Source organism: Podarcis cretensis (assembly GCF_951804945.1).
Source record: "Podarcis cretensis genome assembly, chromosome: 15".
Classification (NCBI taxonomy): Eukaryota; Metazoa; Chordata; class Lepidosauria; order Squamata; family Lacertidae; genus Podarcis; species Podarcis cretensis.
In genome coordinates this window covers 21,112,413-21,137,156 of record NC_137185.1, presented here as the reverse complement: position 1 = coordinate 21,137,156, position 24,744 = coordinate 21,112,413, and the positions used below count along the sequence as shown (strand labels likewise).

The following is a 24,744-nucleotide window of genomic DNA, read 5'->3' as shown; positions in this document are numbered from 1 at the left end:
AGGTGAGGCATTTTGTGTTTCACCTCTGGGGCCAAAATGTTTTCAGCCATCCCTGTTGTGGGGGGACAGTCTGGATGAAACCATAAGTCCCCTTCCAAATCTGCAATCCTTTAGCTGTGAAGGTTGAATGTATAACGGGGAAGTTTGCCAAACCAGTTCCTTTGTCAAGGTAATGGCTTTGGCTGGCTAGTTAAGTACCGCCATTTAGCATTTCCAAAGAAATTGTTCTGTTGCCGTAGAGACAAATGGGAGGGGGGCTTTCCCAATAGATCTACACTTATAAATAATTACTATAATTGAAATAGAAACACAGTTCATCTCATCAAAGTCGGGAAGCCTCCACTTATTTTGCCATCTGAGGTAAAATACAATAGGGCAGTGATGGCAAACCTTTTAGAGACCAAGTGCCCAAACTGCCATCCCAAACCTGCTTATTTATTGCGAAGTGCCAACACAACAATTTAACCTGAATACTGAGGTTTTAGTTTAGAAAAAACAACTGCTACAATGCTAGGAAATTCCTTGTAGATTTCCCAATGGCTTGTAGGATTGTTTACAAATGTTGTAAAATTTGCAAAATGCATTTTTAGAGTTGGAAAATATTTCAGCTGCCCACTTTCAAGGTCTCTTTCAAAAACCTGCAGTCTTCTCTCAAATGTTTTGATATCACAAAACATCCTTGCTGCCATTTTCCCTACATTTTATAGTTGTTTGCTCAGTACATTGAAGTGTAGAGACGCGTTGAATAATTTTATCCTTGTTTGGGAAATCATGAAAAAGGGAATTACTCCCAGACAACATGACCATTTTGATAATATCCCCATCAGAGTGGGGCTTACCATGTTTTGCTATGCACAGTGAAATTTGAAAACTGGCAGCTGTCAGATTATTTGTTCTAGAAAGATAGTTGCAAAAACTCAGATAATAGGAATGATATTCCCTCAATTTCCCTTCAAGAAACTCTTTTCTTTCAGTTTCACCAAGCTGGGCAACACTTTTGTGGTTGGTGTCAAAGTGCCGTCCGACACTTGATGTGCAACACACAACACTTTCATTGCACAGAAGACATAATGTTTTCCCATTGCGTTCAATCACTCCAAATGACTCTTGGAATGATCTTTCACTCTTCTTCTTCTTCTTCTTCTTCTTCTTCTTCTTCTTCTTCTTCTTCTTCTTCTTCTTCCTCCTCCTCTTCCTCCTCCTCCTCCTCCTCTTCGTTTTGCTGTATTCATTTTTGGGTGTTCCAGACTTGGAGTCTAGAAAAACACAACATTTTTTAAAATAAAAAACGAAGCCCCCAATACAAATCTATCCCTGTGTCTGCGTCACGACGGTGAGCCTCGATTCCTGGCTTTCTAGTAACAAACGCTGGCGAACTCTGTGCTGGAGCGATGGCGCGAGGGCGCACATGCCCACAGAGCGGACTCTGAGGTTCACCACCACTGCAATAGGGTAGTCTTCCCGCTTTCCACACATAGAAGCCAACTGGTTTGGCACTTAAATCTTTCTTCATTGCTGGTGATGGGGCAGTATTGTACCACAGTCATGGCTTCCCCTAAATAATCCTGGGAACTGTAGTTTATTAAGTGCCCTGAGAGTCTCATCAGGAAACTCCTATTCCCCACACAGAGCTATTACTTCCCAGAGTTCCCTGGGAAGAAAGATTGATTGTTAAACTCGTATGAGAATTGTAGGTCTCTGAGGGGAATAGGTGTCTCCTAAGCCCACAGTTTAAAGTGGTATCATAGTGTGTAAAATGTACGGCACAGACAGGGCCTGGAACTCTTCAGCTTGCTCAGCCTAAGGAGCTGACAGGATAAGGAGGCCTGGCAGATGATAGCAGAGCCAATGTGCTAAGTTAGTTTCATTACTCTGAGCAGCACTTGGCTGGATACCACCCGTTGTGTTCAACTACGCCATTCCACTGGTAGAAACCAGTGCAAGGACTGAACAAAAGGGCTTTGGTCTCTCTTCTTTGTCTTTTTTTCTTTTTTAAATGCTTTATTTATTTTGCAAATAAAAAACAATCAACAATAATAATCCAAATTCGTTACAAAGAGAAAATCTAACAAATAAAACATGAAATAAAAAAGGAAAAGAAAAGAAAAGGGGGGGGAAGGGGGGAAGAAAAAGGAAGGAAAAGAAAGAAGAGAAAAAAAGTTAATATATTTATATTATATATAAATTCATTTAAGGAGTACAAACCATACTTTATATAGTCGATACATTAGGTTTGTAGAAAGAAGTTGTCTTCATATTTCCACTCTCCTCTCATTTTTCCTTTACAGTCATGTTCTTTCTGTTCTCCTAGACCAGTTTGCATCCCTTGTATGTTATTTTGATTTCCCTCTAACTCTTTGTGGTTTCTACCATCCTCTTACATTAAGTAATCTGTATTCCATTATTAATAAAGAAATTTCCCTTACACACACACTCACACTTCCCTGCACACACACTCACACACACAAATCCTGTCTGGAGGGTCGGGAGAACCCCCAGAACAGCACACAAGAGGAGGGGAGGGGACACATTGACCTCCTTAGCACTACATTGAATTCCACACCTGGACATTTACTTCCTTGCTGTGCCACCCCCCCCCTTCAATGCAGGGTGCCCCACCTTGACTCATCTGTGCTCCCTAACAATGTAAACTATGCCCTAGCTTGCAATTGCAGCGTGGCTTTGGATTAATTAGAAAAGGCTATTGCCCTGCCTGCCAAACCGTTTGCATTGCAGATGCTAAGTGGCAGTCTATCACTTTCTCACACACACACTCAAGATTCTTGGATCTGGCTGCTTTGTGTTTGTTTTTTTTAATCAAGAGGCTGCATCTGTAGCACCCTGCTTGTGGTTAACGCTTAGCTGGAATGAAATATTCAACGCAGCAATAGAGAAATTAAAATAATAATTTATTTGTCAGACAAATAAATGAGAGGCACAGTGGTATATGGTTACCAAGCTCTGGCCTGCCCTCCTGCCATTCTGGCCAGCATTTATATTTCCTTAATCCAGCCCCCTTGCTCCTCCTGTGGCTGCCTCTGTCCAATCAGCCTGGTTGAAATTCCTATTGGCTGTTTGCTAGAACCAATCACAAAAGATACACCCATTTCCTTTTGCCCTTTTATGGGAAACAAAAAGCTATATATTCTTCTATCTATAAATGACAAATAAGTAGTAATATATCTTACGTGTGTCTCAACAAGGAACCTTAATTACCAGCTCACCTCTTGCCCTCCTTGCCCTATTGCCCTCCAAAACAAATGGTTAATCTTAAATTTTTATCTTAAACAGATGTCAAGGATCTTGAGTTCACATCATCATTGAAAGATCTCCTTCTCTTGGAGGTCTTTAAACAAAGGCCTGACAACCATATGTGTGCTCTAATGATGTTTCCTGCTTGGCAGGGGGGCTGGGCTGATGGCTGATGGCCCCTGTGATCTCTTCCAACTATATGAAATAAGAATCTAGCATAAGGATTTAACATTTCTTTCTTTCTAAATCCTTTGCATAATTACATTTAAGCCAATATATTTAATACATAACATAGATAGCTTTTTAGAAGAATAAACCTTCTCAAAGTAAAAAAGGAAGGAACAGTTTCCAGCCTCAAAATAAGATAGGAAGAAACCTATCTTCTCCAGCCAAGCCAGTTGCCTTTTTCACTGCTCTTGACCTTTCAACCTTAGGAAAATATGGCTCAAGTTTAATGGGAGGCACATGGTTTTATTTTACTATTTACCCACTCTTAATTATGTTTATCTCTTTTTTTATCTTCTGTAATATGTAGGGTCAGTGTAACCTTGGCTCTCAGCCTGTAATTCCCTTTTTACGACTTTGAGAATTGTTTTCTGCTATAAATCAGGGGGCCCCCTTGTCCAGGAGAATAAACATTGCCAAGGTTCTTAGGCAGCTGGTCTTCTGCCTGGCATAAACATTTGAAAATCTTTAAGCTCTTTTTAAGATACAGGCCTTAATCAAAAATATAAGCTTTGATAAAAATGCAGGCTTATGATTAGATGCCTCACATCTTCCTCCTCCTTTCTGGAAAGCTGAAGTTGCCGATGATTGACCAGGGAGCAGTTAAACATTCTGGACCCAATTAAAGGGAATCGATACTGAAGGAGGCCAGGCAGAAACAGCAAGGCCTCCCTCCCTCCCTCCCTCCCCCTTGCATACAGCAGGGAGAGAATTTCCCCTCACTTTCTCTTTTGCCTGCGGGAAGCTGCATGGATTCTAGCATTTGCCCAGGCTAGGGTAAGAAGCATCAGCCTTGGAAAAAGCACCATCTAAGAAAAGCTCCTGCCAACCTAGCAGTTCGAAAGCACGTCAAAGTGCAAGTAGATAAATAGGTACCGCTCCTGCAGGAAGGTAAACAGCTTTTCCGTGCACTGCTCTGGTTTGCCAGAAGCGGCTTAGTCATGCTGCCCACATGACCTGGAAGCTGTAGCCGGCTCCCTCAGCCAATAAAGCGAGATGAGCGCCGCAACCCCAGAGTCAGCCACAACTGGACCTAACGGTCAGGGGTCCCTTTACCTTTAAGAAAAGCATCTTTGTGAGCTGGTTCACTCAGATCAGGTCAACAGCCTCTAGGCCAGGGGCAAGTAACGCTCCAGGTGTCTGTATCTGGTCTTCATGGACTGTCCCAAAGCTATGCCCACCTTAGCCACATCCCAGGTCACACACCTCACTGGCTGTGTTCCACGCACTGCTTGACTGCTATTGGCTGGCTGCAACATGTCAATGACTGGAAGGGGCACTTTCATGAATCTGTAGATAACAGAATCTGAACAGGCTAGTACAAGTGCATCCTCTAGTGGAGAGGCTGCAGTGACAATAGTATTTAGACACCTGAAAGCACTTCTCTGTTGATAATCCCATTAAAATAAAGGAGTGCCTTTGCCAAAGGACAGCACTGAGGTAGATAAGCCAATGACTCGATACAAAGCAGTTTCCTATATATTCTTGACTGGTTGGACAGTTGTTTTACATGCAGAAGGTCTCAGGTTTGATCCTGAGCATCTCCAAGTAGGGCTAGGAAAGGGTCCCACCTGGAACCCGAAACAGCTGCAGCCAGCCAGTCTGATCTAGATAGACCATTGACCTGAGACAGCAGAGACCAGTTTCCTACAACAGGTAACCAGAAAGTTACCTGGCAATTAAGGACCAAACAAAGCTGTGTTGGATTTGATGGGTTGTTCATTGATGGTTACATGTGCTTGTGCAATGTCTGTCCCTTCTGTCCTGAATCAAAGTGGTTTGCACCCCAACATCTGAATGCTCCAGCCACTGCTCCCAGGTGCCTTTCTCTGCCTGCAATGCAGCAGTGCAGTGTTTTGATATCTGCTTCCTTGGTTCCAGAGCTGCATGTGAGCTCGGCAGCTCTTTCCTGTTTGCAAACTAGCAGCCCGGCACGTTGCCATCTAAGTGATGTACGCCGCTTGCCAAGATAACCCCTCAATAAAATACAGCCTGCTTAAATCTTGCGCGTATTCATGTTCACATCGGAGTTAAGCTACTGTGGCAGTTTAATGCACTCTAGCCTTGGATGCTTCACGGTGGAGGAATGGAAGCAGTCAGGAGAGGAGCCTGCATGAAACCAGGGGACAATCTAGGGAAACCTTCCCCAACCTGCTGCCTTCCAGATAATTTGGACTACAGCTCCCACCAGCCCCAGCACCATAGGGGAAAAGACCAGTGATAGAGTATCTGCTTTGCATTCAGTTTCCATGTCCAGGTTAGGACTGGGGAAAATTCCCTGCCTGAAACTCTGGAGAGACCCTGCCAGTCAGTGTAAACAATACTGAGCTAGATGGATCAATGGCCACTTCCTATAAGGCCATGCTGGACGAGACTGGAGTCCATTGGGCCATGATGCCAGTTGTGGTCTAAAGCAGCTGGAAGACACCTCGTAGGTTACCCTTGACGTGGGATTTCTTGTGGGAGGCGTGTCTGTCATGTAAAGGTGGACTCATGTTGATATTTTTCAATTTTTAGAAAATGTCATGGGATTTCCCAGAATCCTTAGAGGATGGGGGGGTGGAGAATCCATTATAATGTCTTTCCCGTGAAGAATCAGAATCAGAAGAATCTTTATTTTCATCAGCCACTAGCCAAAGCAATAAAATAAAATACAATGTACTGAAGATAGAGGTAAAAACTTAACTCTACAAAATATATCCTGGAGGTTTAAATCAATAATCAAACAATAGTTCTTATCCTAATTGCCCCTGCTAAATTTTTTTTGCAGTTTTTGCTGTCACCTTGTTATCTTGATCTGCTAGAAGAAAGGACACAGTAGCAATGGATGAGTGACCTGGTATGGATAGTAGTAGAGGGGTAATAACGTCACCCCTCATATCTTTATAAAGAGCACATGAGGCACTGTTTCAGTAATATCCTGTGAAGATATTATTGATTAGCTGTTCTTAAAGAGTTGGCCTCTCTTTGAATGGGGATGAGTGAATGGGTCAGTTTCAGTTTTGTTGTTTTGTTTCAAATTTTTATCATGTGTATTGTTTGCATTTGCCTTTCTGCATTTATTCTTTGAGCCACAGCAGGTGCAGGGAGACTTTTTTGGGCTGAAAGGTGGCATATAAACAAAGAGGAGCATGAAATAACAACATAGTTGACAGAGTACCCTTTGCCCATGTTCAAGGGCACTCTGCTACTTACTTACTTACTTACTTACTTACTTACTTACTTACTTACTATAAGAGCAGTTATAATACCAAAAAAAAAATTGTCAAAACATCATAAAATTATAAAATACAGAGCAAATGACCTACGCTGAAGGAAATTATCCAAGAACGTTTAGCAGGGACAGGGTGTTTACAGTGTTTATGGTGTTTACAGCAGGTGACAAAATATTAAAGTTCTTGGTGTAGTTTAACAACAACCAAATGGGAATCACACTGTGTACACACCCACAATTTGCATGTCATTCTTTCCACCCACTCAAGCACTCTGTGTGTGCTTAGATGCACTTGGCCTGGCAAATTAATGACTTGTCAAATTAAAAAATAACTCATGCAGCCTCTTTTACTGCAGAAGGTCCAAGCAGCCACCATGAAGTCCTCTCACCATGTCTGGCTAACTCCCAAGTTTTTCTCATCTTCCCTGGTGCCATTTCCCCAACTCCCTTCTCTGCTGCTAAACTGTGGGTCACCAGTGTAGGGTGGGGCAGAGTCATGTGTGGATCAAGCCTCAGACACGGCCATGGGTCGGTGAGAGCAGGGCTGTAGTTTAGGGACGAAGAAGCTATGGATCTCCAGAAGTTGCTGGATGGCAGTGATGATTTACATTCCTTCATTGCTTTGTCTTAGAAATCCATAAAACACAAGGCAGCTTGACAATCATTTAAAAACTGAGTGCACAGAAGAACAGTGAAACAGTGTTCATGAAATTGACTCCCATTACCCCTGGCTCTGGACCAGACTGAGTCCCAAACAACATCTGGGGGGCCTCAGCTTCCCCATCCCTGCTGTAGATACCCAGTGGCGAAGGAAAGGCTCTTTGCACATGTTCAGAGTTTATCCTAACAGGTTCCAGGGTAGAGTCAAGACCCAGACTGATGCTGCAACTCACGAGGCAGGCTTTAGCAAGCGAAACGTTGAACCCGCCCAGCCCTCAAGCGCTTCTTTCTGCCTCTTCCTTTCTGCTTTCCCTTGCAGGCCTCTGTCCAAATGGGACCCTGAAGTCCTCCTCGCTGGCGGCTCCCGTGATATTGCCTGGAGGAACGTCCCCCACTTGCAGCGGCCTGTCCTTCCTCCTCCTCCTTCTCCTCCTCTGGCAGCAGCTGTCCCTGCAAACCTGCTTGTGCAATGGGTGGGTTGTGAGTACTGGTAAGACCTACGAGCCGTGCCACCTTCTGCCGCCCTCTCCTCTCTCTCTCTCTCTCTGCCGTTGTTCCTTCTTGTCCATTTATCTCTGTTCTCCATGTCCTCTGCTGTTCTGTCTCTGGGGTTCTCGCTGTCAGGTAATGAGGAGCTGTGGGTCCCTTCAGCCTTGGAGATGCCGAAGCGTCGAGACATCCTGGCTATCGTGCTGATAGTTCTTCCCTGGACACTGCTCATCACCGTGTGGCACCAAAGCACCATTGCTCCGCTGCTTGCCGTGCACAAGGGTGAGGAGAAAGCCACCGGCCTGGGCCAACTGTGCCCACCTCTTGCTTCCACTACCGCCAACCCAACACCCCCATGGCTCATTCCCAGTTCTTCCATCATCACCCGGCTCATTTTCATCCTCGGGCAGCTCACAGCCACACAGCGTTCTTCCAAGCTTCTTGCAGGGTGGAAACGGTTTTGGAGTTTCTATGGGTTGGTTTTACTTAGACTGTGTACATTCTCTCATTTATTCTGCATCCAGTGCATCCCCCACCCAGAGGCAGCAATGCTTCTGAATGCCAGTTGCTCAAAACTGCAAGAGGAGAGGGTTCCTCTCGGGGTCAAATCCTGCTTGCCATTTTCCCACTAGGAATAGGATGCTGGACTAGGTAGGCTCCCCTTTGCCTGATCCAGCAAGGCTCTTTCCGTGTTCAGGAAGCAGTGTACACACGATGTTAACCTCCTTCCACTAGGGCTCGATGATATATGTTTCCTACCTTGGCCAAATCAGACAGACAGTGGCTCTCTGGGCTCCTTTGCAGCCGTGTTGCCTGATCCTTTTACCTGGGAGATGCCAAGGATTGAACCTGATTCCTTCTGCAAGCAAAGTCCGAGCTCTTCCACTGAGTTGTATTTCCTTCCCTGTTTATCTCTCTTGGCTTGCAGCCACAGAGATGAGGTTTATCTCCATGACTCTTGTCAAATCTTTCATTTTTAAAGCGCTCTAAACTCCTGGCCACCGCAGCATCTTGTGGGAACAACAGGGCTTGTTTTGCATGTAGGAGGCAAATGACAAGATGTCGCCTCCCTCAGTCAGGTAGAGAAACCTCACCTTACTTTAGCACTGGTGATCCTGAAGTTCCCTCCACCACACCTAAGGGGTAGTTGAGATGGGTCAGGACAGGCCACAGGGCACACACAGACCTGTCTCCCAGCCGAGAGAAACAGATGGAGAACTCAGGAAGAGCAGCCAGGATCCAGTGTGACCTGTGACAGTTAAGGACTAGCATTCCTAGACTTCCCATGACTGGTAAGGATAAGGAATTTGCCTTTTGTCAAGTCAGATCACTGATCCATGCAGCTCAGTGTTGTCTACACTGGCCGGCAGAGACTCTCCAGAGTTTCATGCAAGGAGTTTTCCCCAGCCCTACCTGGAAATGTCAGGAGTTGGCCCTGGTACCTTCTGTTTACAACACACGTGAGCTAAGACCTCATCCCTGCCAGACGACTTCTAAGCAGAAGCCATGGGGGAGAATGAGACCCTCTTTACTGGACACCTAAATAAACCACAACATTGGTGCTCGGTGAACATCCTTGAGGAAGGTGTTCCTCCGAAAAGGCATCATCTCCAGGTACCACCCATCTAATTTCTGAAAGTGCAATACATGGTATATGCAGCTGCAGTAAATGGTATCAGTGAAGGGTCAGGCTTATGTGGAAATAAGAAGTTGCCTTATGCCCAGCTTAAGCACTGGTCAGCTGAGCTCAGCATTGTCTACACTGACTAGCAGGGGAACTCCAGCATTTCAGAGAAGAGTCTTTCCCATCTGTATTTGGAGATGCTCAGGACTGAACCTGGAGCCTTGTGGTTGCCACTGAGCTACTACTCTTTGACCTTTCCATAAAGTAGAATGCAATGACACAACCTTAAGTACCGGTATATGTTTCATTCATGGAAGTATATTTTCTGCTAACTTTATATTTTGGTGTATTTCCTTTTTTTCCATTTAAAAATATTTTTAAACCATCCTGGGAAAATGGTTGGAGAGAGGTATACAAATGCTGATAAAAAATAAATATAAATAATAAAGTTAGTGCCATTTAGCATGGCCACAGTTACGGAGCTCATTTATTTATTGTAGTTACAACACCTTTCTTCTAAGGAGTTCAGGGTAATGTATACATGGCTCTTCTCCTCCTCCTTTAATGATGGGAGTTAAGAATAAAGCAACATCTGATGGACTACAAGTCCCCCCCTGTCCTAAACTGATCATCCCCAAGGTCTAATAAGAATCAACAAAGAAAATCCTTACCAGGCTATCCAGGATTTTAGTCCAATATACTCTGGATTATGCTGGGCTTTTGAAGCGAACCACAATGCAAGCTCTAAAGGCTGGTGTCAATTACTTTGGATCTCTATCAAATGCATTTCTTTTTTTTGGGGGGGGGTCATAAGCTAGAACAGGATTCTCCAACTTCAGATATTTTGGACAGCAACTTCCATCAGCCCCAGGCAACAAGGCCAATGGCTGTGGATGATGGGAATTGGAGTCCAATATGGAGGGCATCACTGCAGTCACCTCTGCCATAGAAAACGGACAGGCTTGTGTGGATGCAGACAGTTCTTGGCATAGAAACTCAGAAGCAAGATGAAGCATTAAATGTGGGACTGTTCAGTCACGACCTTTGGGCGAATGCTGTTAAATGGAGGTTGGGTGGCTTTAAAAAGAGGGTTAGAGAAATCCTTGGAAGAGAAGGCTGCTACTAGTCGTAACAGCTATGAGCTACCTCCATAAGCAGAAGCAATTTGCCTCTGACTTCTGTCACTAGGAATCACGAGCAGGAAGAGTGTTGTTGCACCCGTGTCTTGTTTCTGGGCTTCCTACAGGCATCTGCTTGGTCACACTGAGAATAGGATGCTGGACTTAGATGGACCATTGGTCTGACCCAGCAGCGCTCTTCTAAGCAAATTTCTTCACCTTTTGGATGAAGCTATGGACAAAGCGTTTTACTACATTAGGATTAAAATGTGGTTGAGCTGCTGGTATGCTGACTGAAATGGCTCCATGAATCAGCTACCCATTCCTGGAAAGAGCAACAAACATCTGACCTTTAACTGGTAAACAGACTGGTGGGGCAATTCTATTTCAGTCCATTATGAATAACCTTAAAGTATGGGGGAGTAGCCATGGCAGCTAATTTCTTGCAACCACAGGAGAGCATGTCCAACTGTACCTCGAGTAATTGCAAACAGAAATTATTATTATTATTATTATTATTATTATTATTATGCATTAATGCTGCTGCAGTTGTATTCATTCAGTGCCATATGTGTATGTGTACATGTACATTTCACAAGGCCACAAACAGATGGGTTTTCACCCACAAGGAGCCTACAATCTAAAATAGACCATGCATTCTTATTCGTAACATCTTGCTAGGAAACATGAACTGCCACCATAATGTGTTGCCCAAGCTTTGCTCTTTCAGGTGTCTTGCGGCTGGTGTGCCTGGCAATAGCCCCTTCCAACTTCCACATCTGGATTAGGAACTCTGGCTTTGCTTTGCCTGAACTGTCATGGTTTCCCCAAAAGGATCTTGAGAATTGTAGTTGGGTGACGATGCTGAGAATTCTTTTCCAGAGATGCCTAATGTCATGTACTGGCTGGATGCAGAAAAGTGGTGGGAGGCACCAGCGGGGAAATCCCTCACAGGAACCCCAAATTGAAGAAGGCTCAGAGCCAGGGAATTGGCAGTAGGATGATGAGTGGTCAGAGGGAAAAGTGGTAGCAGACTGGCAGGAGGTGGTGTCGGAAGAGATAACAGGTTTTAGTGAGCAGGAAGAGGCTAAGGCAGAGAACAGTCCAGAACCAGGGGCATGGGAGGAGAGGAGAGCAAATACAGATTGATAAAATACAGGCAAGATGACAGAGACTCCGATTGCTTGGGAAGGAACCAAGGGTGGAGACTTAGGTAGCTGTGGGCAGGTGGGAATCTTCAGTCCTTGCAACTGTCTCATAGAAGCAAACTCTGCCAGGAAGAGTGGCTGTGCTCACTAGACCTGGCCTCCTGGGCTTGTCTTGTTTCTTTGAGTAAATAGTTAACTGAACTGAAGCCAGGTTATTGCTGACCTGTTCCTGGCATCCACCTCTGGCACCTACAGTAAGCACGCATGTCTCCATGAACTGCAGTGTTCAGGTTTCCCCGGAGAAAAGGAAATAACTGTCCAGCAATGGTGCAAACAGGGTTTTCAGGGCACTGTATGTGGATTGAGCCCTCTGCCCCAGCCACAATCCATTGACAAGAATGGGCAACCCCTGCTGATACAGCAGGTTCAACTGTAGCCCCTATTTAGTGATCCTGTTGTTCACTTGGTATAATCTGTAGTCTAGGTACACCAAAAGAGAAGATGCTGCAGGAATCTAATGAGATTGTATGATGAGCATCCATAAACTGTCAGCAGTCACCACCGTGTTTTGGTATACGGTACATTGTTGCACACTCCTTGCTACCCCATTTACTGAGAAGTTCCAGGCTAGTTTGGTTTCCTTTGGACAGAAGAGAGCACTTATGGTGACTGTATAACATTTTGCTTTCATTTACAAAAAGGAAAGCAGGGCATAAGCAGAAACAAACAGGAGGTCCTCCAAGCTCCTACATTATTTCTTTTAAAAGAAACACTCAAGAGACTTCTCTAGAAGATCATCTGCTGCCATGGGTGAAACATCAACAGGCCATGGGTGAAACATCAACATCAAATGTGCTATTGGTCTCACAAAGTAATAATCAGCCAGTAGCCCTGAGGGTAGAGTCATTGTTTTGCCCAAATCTGGCTGGTTCCATTTGACTTCCCCACAGCTCTCTTGGACGCATTAGTTAACAATTGTATTCTTCCAAATGCTACATTTTTTCCCCTGCTATTAAAATTAATGCCTAAACAAAATTCTAAACACTAGAATTTTGGTTCAGCATTTACATTTTAATGCAGACCTACCTAAGTCCCCCCTTCTGAAACATCACTTGAACCAAAACACATCTATCCTAGAAATTCACTTTTCTTCAAATGCTGTGATGCAGTTCCCCAACCAAAAAAAGGGGTACAAAAATGCATATGTTAGAGGGAAGTGTGCTTAGAAACACAGATATCCATGAAAACAGCACACCAAATGTAAACTCTCTCTATATATTGCTGACAAAATGTGTAGATTAGGCAAAACTTCGTGTTAAAAATGTGTAGGTTCAGAGAAGCACACATTAAAATGCTGATGAATTATCATGAGGACTTAAAAGTACTGATTTGGAAATGTAGCTAAGTGAATTTAAGATTGGGAAAACAAGAAACTAAGCGAAACCAAAATTGATAGATTTGGGCCTGCATCGTGTGTTATGTTTCTTCATTTTCTATTTTCTTTTTGTAAAAAAAGGTGAAAATATAGATGTTGATAATTATACAGTACCATCAATTTTCCAGAGTATAGGACTCTGTCCCAAGGAGCTTACAATCTAAAAGCCAGCATACTGGGTATGAGAGAGGAGTGAGAGGGTATGCAGGAGAAGACTTGGCTGTTATGGTTGTGGATTGGAAAATCCAGATTGTCTTGGTGCAGAGCTGTGTAGATCATAAAATCGCAGAGTTGGAAGGGAGCCAAAGCGTCATCTAATCAACTTCCTGTAATGCAGATGTGTCTTGAGTTTCTCCCCTCTCCATCCTTTCCTGATAGTGTTTGGTCTCTGCTCCTGACAATCCAAACTGGAAGAGTTTCTTGCTTCTGAGCGGCCTTCTCAGCTTTCTCCAGGGAGACTAACCAGTTGTTCCCTCTCTGCCCTTCTCCTTCCCGTGCTCCGCTGCAGAAGATGGTGGAGATGCCCGTCGCGACTTCGTCCAAGGCTCAGACTCCAAGGAGTACTGCCTGTCTGACCGTGACATCGTGGAGGTAGTTAGGACAGAGTATGTCTACACCCGACCACCTCCCTGGTCGGACGCCTTGCCCACCATCCATGTCGTCACGCCCACCTACAGCCGGCCGGTCCAGAAGGCTGAGCTGACACGGTTGGCCAACACTTTTTTGCACGTGATGAACTTGCACTGGATCCTAGTGGAGGACTCCCAGCGGAGGACCCCTCTTGTCACCCGGCTCCTGAGGGACACTGGGTTGAACTACACCCACCTCAATGTGGAAACCCCACGCAACTACAAGCTGAGGGGTGACATGAGGGACCCCCGCATCCCCCGGGGGACAATGCAGAGGAACCTGGCCCTACGGTGGCTGAGAGAGACCTTTAACAAGAACAACAGCCAGCCGGGGATTGTTTACTTTGCGGATGATGATAACACCTACAGCCTGGAACTCTTTGAGGAGGTAAGCTGCCAAGGGGTGGTCTTGCCCTCTGGGTTAGGTTGCCACTCCTGACCTTCAAAAGAGATGCCTCCATTATTGAGCTTAGTAGGCATCTCCACCAACGTGGTACAGAACGGATGGAAGGTGAGTGAGTACTGCAGCACTCCGTGTATGTTCAGAGACTTCAGTCAGTGCTGAATATGACAGCCCATGCTATTGTGTGTCTGTACATGTGTCCTTTTTGATGCTGGTTTTCTTTACTTTTTAATAGTTTTTTATTAAATTTTCTAGTTTACATTTCAAGATATTCATTTAGACAACTTTAAGTTAATGAATTCCCTTCTTCTCTTTCAGTGGTTCATTTTGCTTACTGTACATCCCTCCATATTTTACATAAACAAAGTAAATACATAAACATTCAGTAAATCCATTGTTACACCATCAAACCTTATTTACACTTGAATTTATTTTAATGCTACCAGTGTTTTTAAATCCACACAATTTTGAAAATTGTGTAGGAAAAAATGGTGTTGGTTTTCAAGGTGCTGGTTTTCACCTATCCTTTTAAAAAAATATAAACCTTTATTTAACATATTTCACAAATTTATACAACAATCTACTATATTACAGTTTGTATCCCATCCCATACTAGAAAAAAAGAAAATTTAAAAATACAAAAAAAATTAAAACATAAAAGGACCTAAAATAGACTTCCGATTGTTCTCGAAGAAACTAGATCATACTTGTTATATCTTACACAGTATCTTACCATCAGAAAGTTCTACCTAATGTTAAGCTGGAATCTCCTTCCTTGTAACATGAATCCATTGTTTTGGGTCCTACCCTCTGGAGCAGAAAGAAAACAAGCTTGCTCCATCTTCTATGTGATAGCACTTTAGATATTTGAAAAGTGCTATCATATCTCCTCTCAGTCTCCTCTTCTCCAAGCTAAACACACCCAGCTCCCTCAACAACTCATCATACGGCTTGCTTTCCAGAACCTCAGTCATATTTGTCATCAGTTTTATTTCTTTCTTACATTATTTGCAAACACTATTTCAGAGCTCAGTTGAACCCAAGTCTCCCACGTCCTAGTCAGTGGTGGCTGATGTCCATTGGGTTTGGTGGGGTGGAAAGCATTGAGATCAGTGACAGGCAAACACCCACAAATTCCAGTTTTGCCCTCCTCCCTGTTGAGTTCTACAGTGGCAACACTGAGCCTGTTTATTTCATTTTCCCGAAGTTGCTCTGTTATTTTCTACACCACGGTTAAGCTTTCCACATGGCATAAAAGTCAGTTCTGGAAAACCTATGGAATATAGTGCATGTTTAGCACTCCTTTCTGTGTTTTCTGATTCCAGGAAGTGGGGTGGGGACCTCTTTGCAGGCCCCTTAAGCCAGAAAATGGAGGGAGTAAAGTGACAAAATTGGGGGCCGTATGCTAGCATGCAGTTATTTCCCCAATGTGTTCATGGGGGAATCATGGGGGCATAGAAACAGGCATGTGCAGAAAGGGTGGGGGAATAGTGACATGTTCCAGTGTCATTCACTGTGGTGTCAACCCAACACACGCACCAGTGTGAATGAAATTTAGTGTCATGTGTCTGCATATTGGTCAAAAAACCAAAGTCCCATAACACAACAGGTACTGCAGTTTGAAGGGAATGTTAGAAAACAGGACTGAAGCACTGGCATGATTAGGAAAACAACTAATGCAATATCCCCTACATCTGAATGTACCCTGAGACTATGGAGAAGGAATCTTTTGGCAGGCAGTGCCAGCCCTGGACTAGCTATAAGTAGGTGGTGGGGAGGGCTAAGGGCAGACTGAGGTTGGTGGGGCTGTACCCTATTCACCCTCATGCGGACTACAACTCCCATCATCCCTAGGTAACAGGACCAGGGGTCAGGGATGATGGGAATTGTGGTCCCAAAACATCTGGAGGGCCAAGTTTGGCCATGCCTGTCCTAGTCTGACACTCTAACCGCTACACCATGCTGTATTTCTTACGAATAAGGCTGCCACCTCTCATATAGAAGAGGAACACAGCTTACTGGCATCTCCTAAATGATGCATACTCATTGACCGTAGCACTGAGGGCAAGGTTGCTGTTAAAAGAAAAAATCTTCTGGGAGGTGAAACAGCAGCAGCAGCAGACACACACACCACACACACCCAAAAAAATCTTGGCTCATCTGCATACTCATTCCTGCAGCGAAAGGGTATTAACTCTGATTCATTGCCGGCAGTGCGTAGGAGCTGTTAGAGAACAGAGAAATGACACACTGCTTCCCCCGAGGATTTACAAATGAAGTAATTTTCGACGACATCATAATGTTAATTAATTTAAACGCAGGCAAATTAAACATTGCCCATTGCCTAGGCATGGAGTCCAAGCTAAATAAAATTGGCAAAGACCAGCAGGCAGGCTGAAAATTGCAGGAGGATATGAGAAAAAGAAAAAAAAAAGAAACTGACTGATAGGTTTGTAACAGGCCAGGAACCAACCTTCGACTTAGCAACAGGAAATAGTGAACTGGGGGGTCTAGTTCACACAACAGGAAATAGTGTGAACTGGGGTCTAGTTCACACAACCCAAACAAACAGGAGTTCCTTCAGGTTATTCTTGTGTGCAGGTCAAGCTGTCCTTGACCACATTCACACTGCACTTTCAATGCTCTATGATGTCACTTGAAACAGTCATGGTTTCTCCCAAAGAATTGTGGGAGCTGTAGTTTGTTAAGGGAGCTGAGAATTGATAGGAGGCCCCTATTTGCCTCCTAGAGGTACAATTCTCAGAGTACCCTACAAAGAGAGATGGGGGTTGTCCACATTTCCGCTAGAAAGCACAGGTTCGAGCAGTTTTCTCCTCGTCTCGCACTTTCTAGGCACAGGTCTCACTCCTTTCCCCAAGGGAAAGCCCACTCTTTAGTGATAGATCAGAAGAAATGGCAATCCAGGGAACATCCAAATTGCTGTTTGCTATGATTGAGCTCTAAAGAGCAGTTTTCCCTGGGGGAAATTAGCAGCACAAAAGGAAGTGTGGAAAGGTATTGTACCTGTCCTGTATAATACAGGATTGTCTCATATTTCAGTGTGAAATGCTACATCCTGTATTGATACAGTTTTGTCCTGTATTTCTGGTCTTTTCTCTGTGTGTCACTGTCTCTCTCTCCCTGTGAAGTTAGGGATCCTCTCCAAACACCTGTGTGTGAAAGTTCATATTATTTCAGCTCTGGATAGCCAAGCACAGACAAATTTACAAATTCATGTGTATGTGTATGTGTATGTGTATGTGTATGTGTATGTGTATGTGTATGTGTATGTGTGACAAATTCCAGAGGGGCCATCCTGTTAGGCTGCAATAGATTGTAATGGATTGTTTTGAAATCACTTCAGCACCAGATGAAAAAATATATACCACCCCCCCTATCACTCCACCCTGTCCTGTATTTTGCCAAAACAAAGATGGCAACCCTAAGTATGGATAAGCCCACTCTGAGCTCCTGTTCCCATCAGCCCCAGCCAGCATGACTAACGGTCAGGGATGGCAGGAGGTGTAGTCCAGTATCATCTGAATGACACCAGTTTGAAGGGGAACCCAAAGTAGATTCCACAAGCCCACCTCTGCCTCACACCAACTGTCAGTGGTTCTCTAGGGGTCTTTGACCACCTTAGCTGGAGGTGCTGGGGACTAAGCCTGAGAACTGCTGCATGAAAAATATGCTCTCTCCTGCTGGTCTGTAGTCCTTACCAACTCTGTTGATATCCTTGCTTGTTCATTAGCTATAAAAGTACCTAAAGTTGCTAAGCACTGTAAAAAATAAATAAATCAGATAGTCTAAGCCTTGACCCGAGACTTATAAGTGAAAGGAAAGAGGCATGGCACATTGGAAAGGAAAGGAGAGTTTTGGAGAGCCAGTTTCAGGAAGCTATCAACTTATTTTGATAGCTTATTCATTCAGATTTTCTGCAATGGAGGCTGCATGCACACTGCACAAGTAAAGCACATATAAAGTGCATGGCTTCCCACAAGGGATGCTGGGAGCTGTCATTTGCTAAAGGTGCTGGGAATTGTCACTTTGTGAGGGATAAAGTACAGTTCCCAGGATTCTTTGGGGGAAGTCGTGCGATTGAAATTGGCGGGGTTTACACAGCCCAACTCTGTTTCCCTTCTCTTTTCTTCCTAATGGGTCATCATGCCTTTTCAGGTGCTCTGCCACTGAGTTGCTCTTCCCCTCTAATCTAGCCTGGTGCCCTCAGGTGTCAGAGAGGTTACCCTCCCTTCACCAGCTCTGAAGTAAATCCAACTTTCAGTCTGGGCGGCTTCGGTAAAGGGGTATGCAGAAGCAGGAGGGCATCACCATATCCTTTGCCACAGGCATCAGAATATCTTGGGGCTGGCCTTGCAGCCTCCCCAACCAGCGCTTTTTTGTGCCTCCCTAAGAGGAAGGAAAGTTGCATCCTGATATACTTCACCATCTCAGTCCTGTCTCAGGTCACATCTGCATCAGGTCTCATTTACAGCACTCTGATACCATGTGAATAGGCATTACAGTGATACCTTGGTTCTCGAACGGCTTAATTGTCGAACAAATCGGCTGCCGGATGCCACAAACCCAAAAGTAAGTGTTCTGGTTTGTGAAGGTTTTCTGGAAACCGAACATCCGACACAGCTTCTGCTTGAGTGCAGGAAGGACCTGCAGCCAATCACAAGCCGCGCCTTGGTTTTTGAATCGTTTCGGGAGTCAAACAGACTCCCAGAATGAATTAGGTTTGGCAACCAAGGTTCCACTGTACTTCCCCTCAAAGAATCCTGGGAACTGCAGTTGGCTAAGAGTACTGGGAAGCATACCTCTGTGAGCGGGACGGGATCTCCTAACCACTCTCAGCACCCTTAGCAAAGGACTAGAGCAAAGTCCCAGAATTATTTGGGGAAAATGTTTATTTACACCATTTCTGTACCACTTAAATATAAAATAATATATCTCTAAGCGGTGTAGAGAAAACAAAAGCAGACAACTTAAACAACAAATATTACAGAAAATACACATTAATACAAAATTACCTATAGACATAAACCAATATCAATTCTGTCACCTTTGGACACACCCTGCTGGCTCTCACCCAGGACCCCACCCATCCACTCTGGCTCTCACTCAGGGTCCAAACAAACTCTCAGTTCCCCTATAAATATCTCACAAAGTGAAGGGTTGCTGCTGACCTCACCCTAGTCCAGGCATAGGCAAACTTGACCCTCCAGATGTTTTGGGACTACAACTCCCGTAATCCCTGACCACTGGTCCTGTTAGCTAAGAATGATGGGATTTGTAGTCCCAAAACATCTGAAGGGCCAAGTTTGCCTATGCCTGCCCTAGTCTCTCTAGGCTTGCTTTCTATGGGCAAGCCCAAGGCAGATGGAGTTCCTTCAGGCTGCTGCAGCAATGTCCCATCCAGCTGACCCCCCCCCCTTTCTCCAGCCTCTGCCCCCCTTCTCTTCTAGCTATAATTGTGTGGCATGGATGCTACAGCTCTCTCATTCTTCTCCATTGTTTTCTCTCTGGTGAGCATTTTTATTTGGTGATTTCTTCTGCCCCCACATTCCTTTCTGCACCCACTGCCTGTCAAGAACCTTGAGGCTGCTGTCTGTGGGCTTGGGGCATCCATCAGGGCAAGTTTGCTGATGTTGCTAAATTGTCCAGGGTCATTTGAGCAATAAGAGATTGTGAAGAGCTCTAACAGGACCTCTCCGAAAGGAGGGAATAGGCATTAACATGGCAAATGCAGTGTAAAGCGATGCATATCGGCATAAAAATTCTTAATTCCACATATATGTTCACGGGGTCTGAACTGTCAATGACTGACCACGAGCAAGACCTCGTGGTCATAGCAAATAGCTTGATGAAGATGTCGCCCCAGTATGCAATGGCCATTGGCGAAAAATTCCATGGTAGGGATCATTAGGAAAGGAATTGAAAATAAAGCTGCCAATAGAAAAATGTCATTATACAAATCTATGGTGCGACCGCATTTGGAATACGGTGTGTAGTTCTGGTTGCCTCACTTTGAAAAGGTTATTGAAGAGTTGGAAAAGGTTCAGGAAAGGGCAATTTCAATGATTGAGGGGGTGAGGAGATGCTCCTATGAGGAAAGGCTTCAGCATTTGGGACTTTTGAGAAAAGGCGAGTAAAACATGACATGACAGACGTGTACAGTGGTACCTCTGGTTACGTATTTAATTCGTTCCAGAGGTCTGTTCTTTTTTAAAAATAATTTTTATTAGTTTTCCATTTAACAATCCAATCATATCACATTAATTACTCCGAATTATACCAATAAATATCATAAAAATCCAAATATTTTGCCAAATTTTAAATTTTTGTTGGGGGTACCCATGCTTCGAGTTCAGAACTCTGTTCTGAACCAGAGGTCCGTTCTTAACCTGAAACTGTTCTTAACCTGAAGCACCATTTTAGCTAATGGGGCCCCCTGCTGCTGCCGCACCGCCGAAGCACGGTTTCTGTTCTCATCCTGAAGCAAAGTTCTTAACCCGAGGTACTGTTTCTGGGTTAGCGGAGTCTGTAACCTGAAGCGTCTGTAACCTGAAGTGTATGTAACCCAAGGTACCACTGTACTTCTGGAAGCCAGCTTCCCAAAGTGCCATGACAAAAGGAGGAAGAAGAATGGCAGGGTCAAGGTAAGCTTTGGTGCTGCGCTCTGGTGTGAGCCAACTGACTTGTGCGACCAGAGCACGGGAGACAAAACGGGATGTCCTGGATTGGGATCAGAAGCTGGGGTGGCTTCTGACCACCTGGGCTGTCCCACTTAAAATGGGACACTTGGAGGGCATGGACTTTCTGCAGGCAAATCATGCCTTCTGTCATAGAGCTTTGACCCTTCTTCCCCTTTCACGAGCCTGTTGTTTCCCTGGTCAAATATTAAAGGGCACCAGGTGATCCACAGGCACAGACTACAATGTGGAATGGCAGGCCCAGTGGTAGAGTGGAGCGGAAACACAAAGGGAGCACAGCTCTGGGACTTGTACAGAGCAGGGGCTATGATGTCATCTTCAGGCACTTCAGGCTACCTACCACCACCTTCCTTGCCACAGCAAATGAATGGGCCAACAATGGAGTTTCCAGCTTTGTTTGTGATGGATTAGCATAAGCGAGGAAGTCAGAGAATGAGGAAGAGAATCTTTCCTTTCCTTCACTGGCATCCCTGTGCCATGCTAGCCCTCTAAACAGCAACACATCTATGCAATATTGTTTGCATTCTTAATTAAAAGCTAACAGTTGCATCCCAGTTGGCTGAAGATCTTTTGCTGGGGCTGAGTGTGTTTTACAAGGTGAACAGTCAACATCAGGCACCTGTGAGTTCAAAGATTTCTCCCAAGAACACACAGGATTGCAACCATGCTGCTCCTAATATTTTGCATTTTTTGTTCTCTAGCGTTTGTGCAAGTGCTTCCTATACTTTTGGACCCTCCTTGGGGCAGAGGCCATGGGGGCAGTCATGATAAGCTCTTGCACTTCTAGATTCACCAATTATTCATTCGAAAGGCAACCCTAGATTCCTTTGTCTCTCTTCAGTCTTTTGGGGTTATTTTACTATTGTTTATCCAGCACTTTATAATTTATCTAGCACCATCTGTACCCATAATGCTCATAGTAGCATAAACAACGCATATGTCCTTTCTCCAGGGACTTTGTCTTCTAATTTTAGACAGTCTTGGTGGATGGGGGTGAGGGTGGGTGTAGACAAAAGAAGTGAGGTGTGCATGCAAAAAAAGTGAAAAGATCAAAGAAAAGTAAAATCAGTTTCATTTACTTAGCTTTTGTTTCAGTAGGGGTAAAGGTAAAGGTAAAGGCACCCCTGCCCATACGGGCCAGTCTTGACAGACTCTGGGGTTGTGCGCCCATCTCACTCAAGAGGCCAGGGGCCAGCGCTGTCCGGAGACACTTCCGGGTCACGTGGCCAGCGTGACATCGCTGCTCTGGCGAGCCAGAGCCGCACACGGAAACGCCGTTTACCTTCCCGCTGGTAAGCGGTCCCTATTTATCTACTTGCACCCGGAGGTGCTTTCGAACTGCTAGGTTGGCAGGCGCTGGGACCGAGCAGCGGGAGCGCACCGCGCCGCAGGGATTCGAACCGCCGACCTTTCGATCGGCAAGTCCTAGGTGCTGAGGCTTTAACCCACAGTGCCACCCAAAGCTTCAGTAGGGGAACAAGTACTAAAAATGTATGACTTTATGATGCACTGAGAGACGTGGGAACAAGATGACAAGAGTCCTGGAGTGGTAGAGCAGACGGTGCCACAGATCTTCAAACAGCAGATCAGATGTACCATCCCTGAATGCTCATTTTGCACTTAAAAAAAAACAACCTTCTATGTAGACTGTAGGACAGCAAGGAGCTAGGACAGAGCAACTTGCTGCTTGCAGGGAATTGGTGTTTGTGTTTACCTAAAGGTCACAGGGACGCAGGTGGCACTAGGGACGTGGGTGGCCCTGTGGATTAAACCACAGAGCCTAGGACTTGCCGATCAGAAGGTTGGTGGTTTGAATCACCGCAACGGGGTGAGCTCCCGTTGCTCAGTCCCTGCTCCTGTCAACCTAGCAGTTCAAAAGCACGTCAAGTGAAAGTAGATAAATAGGTACCGTTTCGGCGGGAAGGTAAACGGCATTTCCATGCACTGCTCTGGTTCACCAGAGGTGGCTTAGTCATGCTGGCCACATGACTCAGAAGCTGTATGCCAGCTCCCTCGGCCAATAAAGCAAGATGAGCGCTGCAACCCCAAAGTCAGCCATGAATGGACCTAATGGTCAGGGGTCCCTTTACCTTAAAGGTCACAGGGCAAGTGATACCCACCACCTGCCTACCTCCTGAAGATGCCACACAGTCCTTCATCTCCCACCTGGCCCCTGGCCCCAGAGTCTCCCATCTTAATTTGTGGCACGTGTGGACCAACTTGAAGCCCAATGAGCCATGGACAAGGTCTATTTTGAGGAGGACTCTGGATGACCATATAACTGGGGGAATAGGAATGCCTTTAAGAGGGTGCATCCTAACTGTTATATATTTTGCAGGAGGAACTCAAAAACATACCATAAATTTAGATTTACACAAATAAAATACTCTTAAATTATTGTTATTTTTTGTGGTGAGGAAATGCACTGAAACATATGGGGCAAATGAATGATTAGTGGAAAGACTATGAACATCCTGCAAGCAAATCAGGATAAATGCTCGTTGTCGTCTAACCACCCAGCACACAAAAAATAAAGACTGGCTATTGTCTGATTTCCGTGTTAGCTTTGTATAAGCAAACCTGGATGAAATATTGGACAAGCAGGTTGTCTAAGGAAGGCCTCAGAAAGCTGGAATTATTTTGGGAGAGCTCAGGGTAACAGCAGACTTGGAAGAGCGCAGATTTGAAGCAAACAGCTGATGGGCATCATCCTTAAGCAACATTTTGGGGGCAGCAGGTTGGTGAAAGCTGTTGAAGGGGAATGACAGAAAGTGGGCACTGAATGTGGACACACCCAGGAGGGGAAATATAATTCAGTACACAGTGGATGCAGTTTAGAAGCTGCACATGTAATACGGTACTCCCCTCCCCCTTATTTTATTTTATTTTTTGCAGGATGTTTCTCAGGCTTTGATTCTGTTTTTGCTGTTGCTGTCAACAGATGCTCGTGTATGAGGAAAGCCATTTTGCAGACCCTCTGCAAAAGCAGGTGGCTGTGTTTTGTGGCATCTCCGTCTCCCTTTCCTGCATGGGGCGGCGGGTGGCTGGGGGAGAGAGACTGGAAGCCAGCGGGGCTTGCTGCAGAGCAAACCTTTTATTGGTGTCTCTCTCTTCTGCTGGCCCCGTGGGTGGCTTGAGCTCTTAGCAAGTGTATAATGCAAGAGGCTAAGTGCCTTGGACTCCTCCGGGCTCTCTTGCTGTAATTAGCAGTGACGAGAGACTTGATGAAAGATCGGGGAGACGGAGCCTGGTGGAGCACCAAGCAAGTTAAGCGAGCAGCCGCAGCTTCGGCGGAGAGACAGCTCCCACCTGTGGCCCTCTGGTGCGGAAGAAGGAAGAGCGAGCCGTTTTTAGAAGCTGTGGAGAATTCTGCAGAAGCTCTTCGGGGAATCTGAAGTGCTACAACTTCACGCAATGCCCTGCCCTCCCCCACTGGGAACAGTTTTCATGTCACTTAGGGACATAGGAAGTTGCCTTATGCTGAGTCTGACCCCTGGTCCATTGAGCTCAGTATCCTCTGCACTGATTGGCAGTGGTTTCCCAGGATTTCAGGCAGGTAGAATCTCTCAGCCCCACCAGGAGATGCCAGGGAGTGAACCTGGGACCTTCTGCATGCAAAGCAGATGGCCTGTCGTTGAGTTACTGCCCTACCCACCATAGGAAGCTGCATTCTACTGGACCAGATCATTGGTCATTCTAGCTCAGTTCTGTCTACACTGAATGGCAGTAGCTGTTCAGGGATTCAAACAGGATTCTTTCCCGGCCCTATTCAGAGATGCTGGGGATTAAACCTTTGCTTTCCCACATCAAGACTTGGGGCAGCTTGATAAG

General features: G+C 45.1%; 1 protein-coding gene across 3 annotated transcripts in view; it reads left to right on the top strand.

The window, feature by feature from the left end:
- Positions 1-24,744, top strand: part of B3GAT1 (beta-1,3-glucuronyltransferase 1) — a 65,327-nt gene that overhangs the window by 37,692 nt on the left and 2,891 nt on the right. Inside the window, exons 2-4 of one of the 3 annotated variants that reach the window (XM_079954589.1) lie at positions 7,671-7,824; positions 7,976-8,122; positions 13,674-14,182. In XM_079954589.1, coding sequence (XP_079810715.1) covers positions 7,821-7,824; positions 7,976-8,122; positions 13,674-14,182 — 660 coding nt within the window. In that variant the 5' untranslated portion in view covers positions 7,671-7,820. Of the gene's footprint in view, positions 1-7,670; positions 8,123-13,673; positions 14,183-24,744 lie in introns of all 3 variants that reach the window. The other 2 variants (XM_079954590.1, XM_079954588.1) reach the window with 2 other exon arrangements.